This window comes from Corylus avellana, chromosome 1 (assembly GCF_965113065.1).
Source record: "Corylus avellana chromosome 1, dhCorAvel1.hap1.2, whole genome shotgun sequence".
NCBI lineage: Eukaryota > Viridiplantae > Streptophyta > Magnoliopsida > Fagales > Betulaceae > Corylus > Corylus avellana.
Window position 1 is genome coordinate 14,324,730 of NC_142490.1, and position 10,797 is coordinate 14,335,526.

General features: G+C 34.4%; 2 protein-coding genes across 2 annotated transcripts; one reads left to right on the forward strand and one right to left on the reverse strand.

The window, feature by feature from the left end:
- The first annotated feature begins 3,562 nt into the window (after positions 1 to 3,562).
- Positions 3,563 to 4,727, forward strand: BZIP53 (basic region/leucine zipper motif 53). Its single transcript, XM_059582319.2, has one exon. It carries the CDS (start codon positions 4,047 to 4,049, stop codon positions 4,482 to 4,484), a length of 438 nt encoding a protein of 145 aa, XP_059438302.2. The 5' UTR covers positions 3,563 to 4,046; the 3' UTR covers positions 4,485 to 4,727.
- Positions 4,728 to 6,442: 1,715 nt separating this feature from the next.
- On the reverse strand, positions 6,443 to 8,647 carry LOC132170660 (large ribosomal subunit protein uL16). The gene is made up of 4 exons (XM_059581723.2): positions 8,522 to 8,647; positions 7,305 to 7,806; positions 6,816 to 6,897; positions 6,443 to 6,674 (listed from the first exon to the last, which is right to left on the reverse strand). Exons 1-4 carry the CDS (start codon positions 8,529 to 8,531, stop codon positions 6,606 to 6,608), a joined length of 663 nt encoding a protein of 220 aa, XP_059437706.1. The 5' UTR covers positions 8,532 to 8,647; the 3' UTR covers positions 6,443 to 6,605.
- Positions 8,648 to 10,797: the final 2,150 nt, after the last annotated feature.

The following is a 10,797-nucleotide window of genomic DNA, read 5'->3' on the forward strand; positions in this document are numbered from 1 at the left end:
CAATTCTATACAAACCCTTAAGCTAATCAAAATAACATTTAGCTCGTTGAATGAAAATGTCTAAAAAAAAGAGCTTTTTGCCTGAACTGTATGCCCACCCGAGGGGCTCTCCTGCTCAGACGGGCCTTTCTTACAATTCCGCCAAGAATTGTAGGACTTTTATTAATGGGGCTTTTTTTTTTTTTCTTTTGGAGTGAAATGCATTTTTCTTGACTCTATGTGGAGGGGCATAATGGTCCCCCAATTTATTCTAAAAAAATATAATACCACATCCCACCGTTAAATCTGGATGATGAAATATATTTTTCTTTTCATCCCGATAAAATAAAAAACAAAATGCATTTTCATTTACTCTAAGTGGAGTGGACATCGTCTCGGTTTGCAAAATGTGAAGTAGTCAAGGCCTTGTTCGGTAAAAAAGTTGAAGTTGGCCTAGATACTATTCATCATCATTTCCCAAAAAAATCATCGTAAAAACATTTTAACATTTTCACTTTTTATATTAAATCATTCACTTTTTATTATTATTTAAATAAAAAAATCACTACAAAATAAAATTTTTTTCACTTTTTCATTTTTTTTATACTAAACATTCTTATTTTTTTTCACATCAATCTACATCAACTACAGTGTCTAGGCCAACCCATTTACCAAACACCACCCCCCAATGGCCTTAACAATGAGAGCCATCGGCTTGGAAGGTATGGACACGTGCTGGGAGACGTGCGGAGCATGATGCATAATCTTCAGGAGTGGAAAGTCAATTGCGTCCCCCGCCAATGTAATAAAGTGGCCCATTTATTAGCTAAATTAGCTTTATTCATTAGACAGGAAAGTCTATGAGTCTATCTGTCTATGGACGGATTCCTATCCTTCTTGTATCTGTGAGCTTGTGCTCGCCGAATAAGGTTCTTTTTAATTCAACCGAAAGTAAAAGTAAAGTTAAAAAAAAAAAAAAAGTGGAGTGGACAAGTGATTCCTTAATTTATTATAAAATGCATTTCAACCTTGTGAAAACGTAATTATTCTTTTTATATTCATTTATTTGTGGTGTTGACAACAATATCAAGGACTCCTTGTTGGGTAGTTTTGGATTCAAGCAGGGATATTTGCCAATGAGATGCCTTGAATTCCATCTATAAATTAAAAATATCTCAATGAAAAGACAAAGTTGTGTTTGGTAAAAGTCAAGTTCTCTAATCATCAAAATATTATAAAACTAGGCAGCTTCTCACAACTTATATAAATAAAATATTTATTTATTAACAATGAGTCTATGATGTATAACTTGTATATATTACCCTTTTATTATTTATGCAAAACTGAAACAATTGAATATTAATTTTTATTTTTATTTTTATTTTTATTTTTCAGTTTGGAAATTAAACTATTTTTCTTTTTAAAAAAAGAACATCACAAAGTAAATACACTTGGAAGTTGAAAGTTTGGTGTCATATCTGTGATTCTTGTTTATAAATAGAGACTTTTGGATTATTTTCAACTTTATATGGGATAGTTAGATTTCAACTTTTTTATAGGAATCAAGTTATTCATGATGTTCGAGCAATTTTTTCGATAGTGGGACAAGTGGCCGGCCACTTGCAAATAGATAAAATATGAGTAATTATATAACAAGAATTAAAATCTTTTTCGAGTCATCTCAAATGTAATATGACTTTTAAAATCATCAATAAATTAAAATTCAATAATAATAATCTCAAATTTAATTGTAATTTTAAAAGTCACATCACACTTAAGATGACTCTAATTATCTTTTATATCATTACTTGATAAAATAGTCTCAACAAATTTGTCGATACCCGAAAGAATCAGGAACACTCCGATATTTGAGTAAGTAAATGTTTCACAAATTAACTAAGTGAAACAAGTTTTTAGATAAAGAGCTTATCTAAGCGTGCATTCTTATCTTTAGAGACTCCTTTCAATATGAAAAGATCCTGAATTTGATATTTTGATGCTTGTCATGTCACCGTCGTAAATCCCTTTGATTATTGTTAAGTGTTTTTTTTTTTTTTTGGTTTGACATGTCCGCATAAGAGGAGTAAAGGGATTCGAACTAGTAATCTTCGCTTCATTAAGCGTGGTCTCAACCGATTAAACTACCTCTTGGAGATTGTTAAGTTATTTTGTATGTAGTGAGTTGCTTTGGAAAATGATCATCTTCATTTTAAATGAAATTAATACTATTTATTTGATGGTCATTAAGATTCTCTCTAATTTATTTGAACTTGATAATATCCCGTTAATTATATTGTAAGGGTATTTTTGTTTTTTTACTTTTTGAAAAGATAAAAATATATCTCAAATATAATTAATTGGATATTATTCGATTCAAATGAAATAGAGATGATGCAAATTCATAATTTAAAGTTGTTAGATATAATTTTATAAATGATTTCACATTATTTGCTTTGAGTTGGATAAATGTGCAAATTACTTTTCACGTAGTGGGATGTATGAGTGGGGTCCATTAATAATTTATTGTATCCAATTTTGCTGTTAGTAAAAGATATAAGGTGATGGGATGGCGATACAATAATTTGTAATTAAATTCTTAAAGAAAAATCTTATAAATTAGGTGTGTTTGCCAAAGTACCCGAAAATGCGAGTGGATTAAAACTATAATAGATTTGATTCATGTAAGAAAAAAAGTAAAAATATTTTATATGAGAAAGTAAAAAAAATATATATTTTATAGTAATTTTTTTTATTTAAATAATAATAAAAAGTGATTGATGTGATGTAAAAAATAAGAATATTGAAGTTAATTTAATTAGAAATAGTAAAATGTTGTTTCTTTGAGTTCTTTGGGCTGTGTTTGGCAATGAAATGAAAAAAGTGAGTGAAATTGTATTGTAACAGATTTGATTAATATGAGAGAAAAAAAAGTAAGAATATTTTGTATAAAAAAGTAAAAAAATTTATTTTGTAGTGATTTTTTTATTTAAATAATAATAAAAAATAATTGATATGATGTAAAAAATAAAAATATTAGAATTAATTTTGAGAAGAATTTTTTTGAGTTTTAGATCGATCTGACTCTTTGCCAAACACAACCTTGACAAACACACCCAAAAGTTCATAAAACGCGCCGACTTTCTCGGTGTTCTGTAAATCAAGAGAAACCCAAGCACTTTTGCTCCATTTATTATTAGTTTAACAAAAAATATATATATAATTTAAAGGATACCAGAAAAAGACAAAGAAAAACTAATTTGAATTTATTTGAATAAAAACTTAGAAAGTTGCTTGATTTTTAAAATCTAAGAAAAATGTAGATAATAATATAAAAATAAATTAACCTTCTCTAGAAAAGGAATATTCCAAAATAAAACCAGAATAAAAAAGAAGAGGAAGGGTAGTTGAGGTGCCTTGAAAGTGATCCAGCTGTCGTCACCGCTCACGCCAGCCTTGACACCGACACCAAACCTCCCATTATCCGCCACCCCTTTATTTTTTTTTATTATTATATTTCCTCACCCACCAACACCCGCACACGTTTTTCATCTATAAAGCCACCTTTCCGGATCGTGGAAAAATCTTCTTTTTCTTCATATTTTTCCATTTCCTTAATCTTCGCGTCATTTCCCTCTTCCAAAGATCCAAAGAAAGATCGTTCTCCGCTTTGTTCATCTAGATTCTCTTGCAATTGCAAAAGCCGTTTGGTTTTCCGATTGGGTTTAGATCTTGGATCCTAATCTCTGATCTGATTCAAATCTAGGGTTTTCTCTTCCGATCACCCCAATGAATTTAGATTTTGTATGACATACGCCATCCTCATGCGTCGAATTCGTTTGGTCCACTCGTTCTCTGTTGTGTTTCTGTACTGGTTCTACGTTTTCTCATGAATTATTTCCAGATCTAATTGAAAATCTCTGTTTCTGTTTGCTTATTCCTCAAATTTGTAGTAGTCTAACTCGTAGAACCCTAATTTTCCGTGAATTTCACGAATTTCGTTTCCTAATTCATTCAATTAAGAATTCATAACCCCGATTTGGTAACTTTTTTTGGGGTAAAATATACTAATGGCTTCGATTCAACGACCTGCGAGCTCTGGATCTGACGGCGACCCTAGATCCGCTTCGTTCGATGAGAGGAAGAGGAAGAGGATGCTCTCGAACCGCGAATCGGCTAGGCGGTCCCGGATGAAGAAGCAGAAGCAGGTGGAGGATCTGACCGGCGAGGTGAGCCAGTTGCAAATCGCAAATTCTCAGCTGGTGCAGAGCATCAACGCCAAGGAGCAGGCCTATATGGCGATTGAGTCCGGTAACAATGTTCTCAGGGCTCAAGCTCTGGAGTTGACCGATCGCTTGCGGTCCCTCAACTGTGTCCTTCAGATCATCGAGGAGGTGAGCGGATTCGACGTGGATATCCCGGAGATACCCGACCCGATGATGAACCCGTTGCAGTTCCACCGTCCGATTCATCCGATCATGGCGTCTGCTGACATGTTTCTGCTTTGATCAAAGCGATCATGATGCTTAGGAATCATCCAGCTATTTCGTGCGAGTCATTTTGTTATCTAGATTTACATGGTTGAGTCATTTTGTCGTGTAGATTTACATGGTCGTTTAGGTTTTTTAGATGGTGTCGGGTTAATTTGATAAATAATGGGGTGTGCTATGAAGCGTGAGCTGGATTGATATGTGTATGGTGGTCGTTTTGGTTTGGTTCTCTGTTTGGTATGTGAAAAGAGTTTAATATTATTTTGGCGTTGTCGTTGGTTTCGTATTTAGTTTATTCGAGCTGCCGTTCGTATTTAACAAACATCAATGCACCTACATTTAAAAGATTTTGGAATAAATAGGGAAATGACTCCCAAAAATATCGGAAAATAGCATATTTTGTCACATGGTAAATGCAAAGTTTGCATTTTTACGAACTTCGCAACCAATTTGTCATCCAATTTGTCATGTTATGGGTGCAAAAGTTAGCATTTTTTGTCATCTTATGTCCACACAAGAGAGGAACGGGATTCGAATTAGTGACTTTCGTTTTATAAGGCGTGTTTTTTAACCGGGATTCGAATTATGATGAGATTCTTCATCTTCTAGTTCGTGGTGAGCTACAATGAAAAATGAATAAGAAAATCATAAATTTTGGTAGGATAATTCAATAAATATTTTAAGCTTCCTTAGTTTACCGTAGTTTGAAGAGCGCTCGACCTTCTTCACAAACCGTTCTTATTTTAAAAGTAATTTGAGAAACCATGAATCTCCTTTACAAAACTAATAAGTTTGAATACCAATGGTATTATATTTTATTCATCAACCAGACTCTACTTCGAGATTCCATATTCTAGCGTTTAAAAACTTTACTCGAACAAAGTTTGTGTATACTCCTCCTTCAATAGTTCAATGGGTTATTTGAAAGCCAATGCGGCCATCCGAAATGAAAAGGCAATTGCTGCATCAGTCCTTTAGTGATCTGCATGGGAATATCAAGCATGTGTTTGGTGGATGTTAATATCGGTGAAGCACATGTTGCATCCATGGCAGTCAGCCTGGCTGCTTCTTTTGTGTTTCACCCTTTAAAATCGCCCTTAAGAATGCACTTTCTTGATTATTGTTTTAAAATGTTATTTTTTCAAGTTTTTATACCTTCACTAAAAAAAAAAAGAAACAAAAAAAAATCCCAGACAAAATATTTATTGCAATTTTGTTTAAAAACCAAATATGATTAGGAGGAAAGCTAAATGGGCGAGTCAAATTGAGTAATAAAAACTTCTAAAAGGTATTATTTATTACTGTTTTTTTTTTTTTTTTTCAAAACAAAAACAGTAAAATATATATATATATATATAGACACTAAAAAGGACCTTTAAAAAGCATTAGTAAACCGGGCAAAGAAAAAACATGGAATATCCAAACAACCAATAAATGTCTCTTTATCTCCTAATTAAAATCTTTCCCAATTCTGTACGGATTTCATAGGCAGCCACCGTGGTCCGTGGGCACACCACTTTGATAAACATCTCCAAATCTGCCCTTACAAAAAAGTCATCACATTGTCTCATACGCAACATTCTTAACATTGTTTTTTTCTATATTGGGGATGCATGACAGCTACAAAGGTGAAGTTGCTTACGCAATTGCCTTTCATCAGTCAATCATGCGGATAAGGTCGGAAGACCCTTCCGTGTCTCTTTCTTTTTTCCAGTCAAAAACTCAGAACCTCACAAAAATAAAATAATGCAATAAATCACGCTAATAACGTGCTAAATCCATATCAAATTTACAAATTATAACAATATATTAAAGGTTGAAAGGTTTGTTATATAAAAAGGACTTAAAATTGGAAATTAAATCTTGTAATGGAAAATAAAAGTGGTAATGCATTCTTGCAACAACACTAATAAAGGTTAATTACAAAGAGTAATGGTAATGGTATATTAAAGCTTTAGCAAAATAAGAAACTTGAATAATTTCAAAGCTCAAATTAATTCAAACATTAAGCGAAACTTGAACAATCTCCAAACAACCATCATGAAAATTCCACAACACTTGATCCATTACAAAAGCAAAGAGGGATTTCAGGTAAATGCTAAAACAGTACTCAAAACTACAGGATAATCCAAATATATCCTAAGCAATAGCATCCAAAAATGCTCTTCCAGGTTGACGCCTAGCCAAAGGTCCATGGCATCCAAGAAGCTGCAAGATTGAAAAACACCCTTGTTGGTATGAATACCATGATATTTAAAATAATGAAATTAACACGCTTTGAATACCATATTAACAAAACTCAGTTTCAAATAAAAAATGGATGCAGTGACTTCATCAGCAAACACAAACCTTGGCATTGACACCATCTGGCAAAATTCGATTCTCAGATTTGAACCTCAGATAATCAGTTCTGGAGAACTTTGTAAAACCCCTGAAAAATATCACCATATAAACAACAAGGTATAAGTTTGGAGATCTATGGCGGCGAAGTGGGTGTTGATTAAGCTACCTGATGAGAGAGAGAGAGAGAGAGAAAGAGACCAACTACTTGCACAGAAATTTCATATTGGCAAACAACAGAGATTCCTGACAGTATATGACATTCAAAATAAAACAAACATAACAACATCACCTAGAAACAGGCCTAATCCCAAAAGGCTTTGATCAAAAGAAAAACCAAATTGTATAAGTGGGAAAAAAAGACTAGTACTGTAAACTACAGCCTATGGATATGATATTTATCTCAGTGATCAAGGTGACATAATTCCACAAGTCCTAAAGGGCCCATATAAGCGCTTTAATAATAACAATTCAAAACAGATGAATATGTCCACATACCATTTCCTGCTGACAATGATCTTCTGACGACCTGGAAACTTAAATTTTGCACGGCGCAAGGCCTCCTGTGCGTGATGGCTGTTGTTGTCCTTGCAACGAACAGAGAGAAGAACTTGGCCGATGCTCACCCTCGCGCAAGTGCCCTGTGGTTTCCCAAATGCACCCCTCATCCCAGTCTGAAGCCTATCAGCTCCAGCACATGAAAGCATCTTGTTAATACGCAGGACATGGAAAGGGTGCACCCTGACTCGCAAATGGAACGCATCTTTCCCAGCAAATTTGGCCATATATTTGTTGCAAGCAATACGTGCAGCCTCAAGAGCTTCACTTGAAACGTTTTCCTTTTCCCATGACACCAAATGAACACAGAAAGGAAACTCATCAACTCCTTTCTTTTTCATTCCTACATCGTAAATCCTGATCTTGGGGTCGGGTACACCACGGCAATACCGTGATTTTGGGTATGGTTTGTTCTTGATCTGGCGATAACACCTGGCAGGTCCTGCAAGACAAAAACACATTAATAGAAGAACCAGTGAAACAGCATCACCTACTACCTTGCAAACATAAGCTACTAGAAAAGGTTTGAAACTCTAGAACTAATCAGATTTGAAAGCATGACAACAATTCTATGAAAAATTAAAAAACATTAACACTTTCAAATAAATAATTTTAAACTTTCATATAAAACAATGCTCAGAGTAAGAAGCACAAACCACATCATCTTACGAACTATAGATACCAAGAGTGAATAGCGACTAACAGCATAGAACATGTCCTGTCCTTTATTTTAAGCAATCCATAAATAATTTCTACTTCAATAGAATTTTATTTAGATTTTTTTCTTTACAACGTACATATTTAACTTGTGGGAGAAAAGACAAAGAAACAGAACCCAGCAGAAATGAATCTCCAATCCTGTGTTCATTTTCAAGAAACACCCAAAAGTGTCCATTCTTTATCTATCCCTTGAACTTACAAGCCTCGTGAAACAAATTCTTTCACAGCCAATCAGCCTGTGGTACTTTGGCATAACATATGAACAAAATCTAAAAGCCATGGCTTCCTCAAAACCACAACGACCATCCTTAACAACCAAACATCTCCGTAAGTGAAAGAGCGAATAGAACTAAAGCTTAACGAAACATTGTTCGAGTCAAAACCATAATTAAAAATAATGGAACAACACAGATCTATATCGAGAGAGAGAAACTTACTCCTCCCCATGGCGTGCGAATTCTCTGATTCCTCTGCGGCTGCCGGCTGTAACCCTAAAGGAATAATAAGAAGAGGAGCTGGCGGATCACGGGATGAACGCGGTGGTCCAATAGCCCACTTTAAAAGCCCATCCCACGAACTCTTCACGAGTTGGACCCGGCTCTTCTTTTCATTTTATATTACAATTTTTCTTTTCGTAAAACTCTTTTGGTTACACAGTGTTTTTATCCATTAAAAAATTGCTAGATTTATAAGTATTTTATAACTTATATTAATTAATACCTATTAGACAGTGTTAAAAGGGTCGGGATCCCCTCGAATTGGAAGGGAATTCAAGAATTTTGAATTAATGGTCAGAATCTCTTTAAAGAGACCCAATGACTACAATCATGTCACGTGTCCTACTAAATAAAAAATAAAAAAATATTATTTAACCTTTTTTAAAAAAATAATAAAAAAATGTATATTATTTTTTTATTTGGTCATTGGGGGTGACCGAACCACCTCCAAGGGCCACCATTTGGCCATGGGGTGGCTTCAACCACCCCCAAGGGCCAAACCCATTTTTCTTTATTTTTGGAATCGAAGCCACCCCCAAGGTCCAGACCCATTTTTCTTTTTCTTTTTTGGAATTTTGGTCGTTGGGGGTGGCCAAAAAAATTTAGCTGCAATCATTAGATTTTCACAATTAGAGTTTTAGAATTATATTATTTAGCAACCCTTTAAGATTTGAAATTTTGTCATTAAAATTTAACGGTTTATTACTTTTTGAAATGCCACCTTCCTCTATTTTGGATAGATAGAATTTAATTTTGGCATTGTGATTTAAGAATCTAAATTTTTAAATTTAAATTACAATTATATAAGAAACAACCATTGATAAACAACAAATAAACAATCATAGAATAGATACAAACACACACACACACACACATATAGTAATCATGGAATAAAGTATATAAAGTGGAAGTGTTTACTTTTTTGCTTCGATTATGAACACTACCCAACCTTTTTTTTTTAAACATATATCTTTCAAAAAAATTTACAAGCTAACTTTATATGAATCTTATAATATTCTCTAAGTAGCAAATAGTGTTTGATCGGCGATGCAATCAAAATAATTTAGGATAAAGTCCATATACCCCCCTCAAACTACCGGTTGATTGTCACAATTGAAAGTTTGAGGGGGACATTGTCAATTGGGCTACACGTATTAGGGTTTTGGACCACCACATCTAAAGCTCCATCCCGTCAGCTCCTCTTCTTATTCCTTCAGGGTTCTTCAGGTTGCAGCCGCAAATGAATCCACATAATGGGGGAAGAGCCGGGTCCAACTCGTGAAGATTTCGTGGGCTGGGTTATTAATTAATGAAGGTGGGCAACATGTATTAGGGTTTTGGACCACTGCGTCTATAGCTCCATCGTTTCAGCTCCTCTTCTTAGAGAATAACAAATAAGTTTTAGACAATTTTTAAAACCCATACATGAGACTTTGTGGATTTGCCTCCTAGGAAGTTTGTAGTGTAATTTAAGTGGGTTTATAAAATACAGACTCGTGCAGATGAATATGTGGAACGCTATAACGCTCGTCTTGTTGTGAAAGGCTTTGCTCAGGAGATAGTATTGACTACGAGGAGACTTTTACTCATGTTGCTAAACTGACCTCTGTTAGATCCTTACTTGCAGTTGATGTTGTTCGTCATTGGTAGCTATTTTATATGGATGTTAAAAATGCATTCCTCAATGGTGATCTTATAGAAGAAGTCTATATGCACCCTCCACCAAGCTATCACCATCCGCCACACAAAGTTTGCAGACTCCGTCGAGCACTTTATGGTCTCAAGCAGGCTCCTTGTGCTTGATTTGCCAAATTCAATTCTGTGGTTGCTCAACAAAGCTTTGTTTCTAGTTCATATGACTTAGCCCTCTTTCTTCGGACTACTGGTACGGTACTATCCTTATTATTCTCTATGTAGATGATATGATTATTACTGGGGATGACATTTCAGGCATCTGCGCTCTTCAAAGAGATCCTAACCATGAATTCGAAAATTACTGAAATGAAGGACTTGGGGACACTCAGTTACTTCCTTGGTCTTTAGGTTACTTTGAGTAATGATGGTTATTATCTCTCTCAAGCAAAATATTCATTTGATCTACTTTCTTGAGTGGGTCTAACAAACAGTAAAACAACGAGTAGCCCCTTGATATCAATGTCAAATTTCTAGCCACGGATGGTGAGCCTTTATCAGATGCTACTTTCTACAGGCAGCCA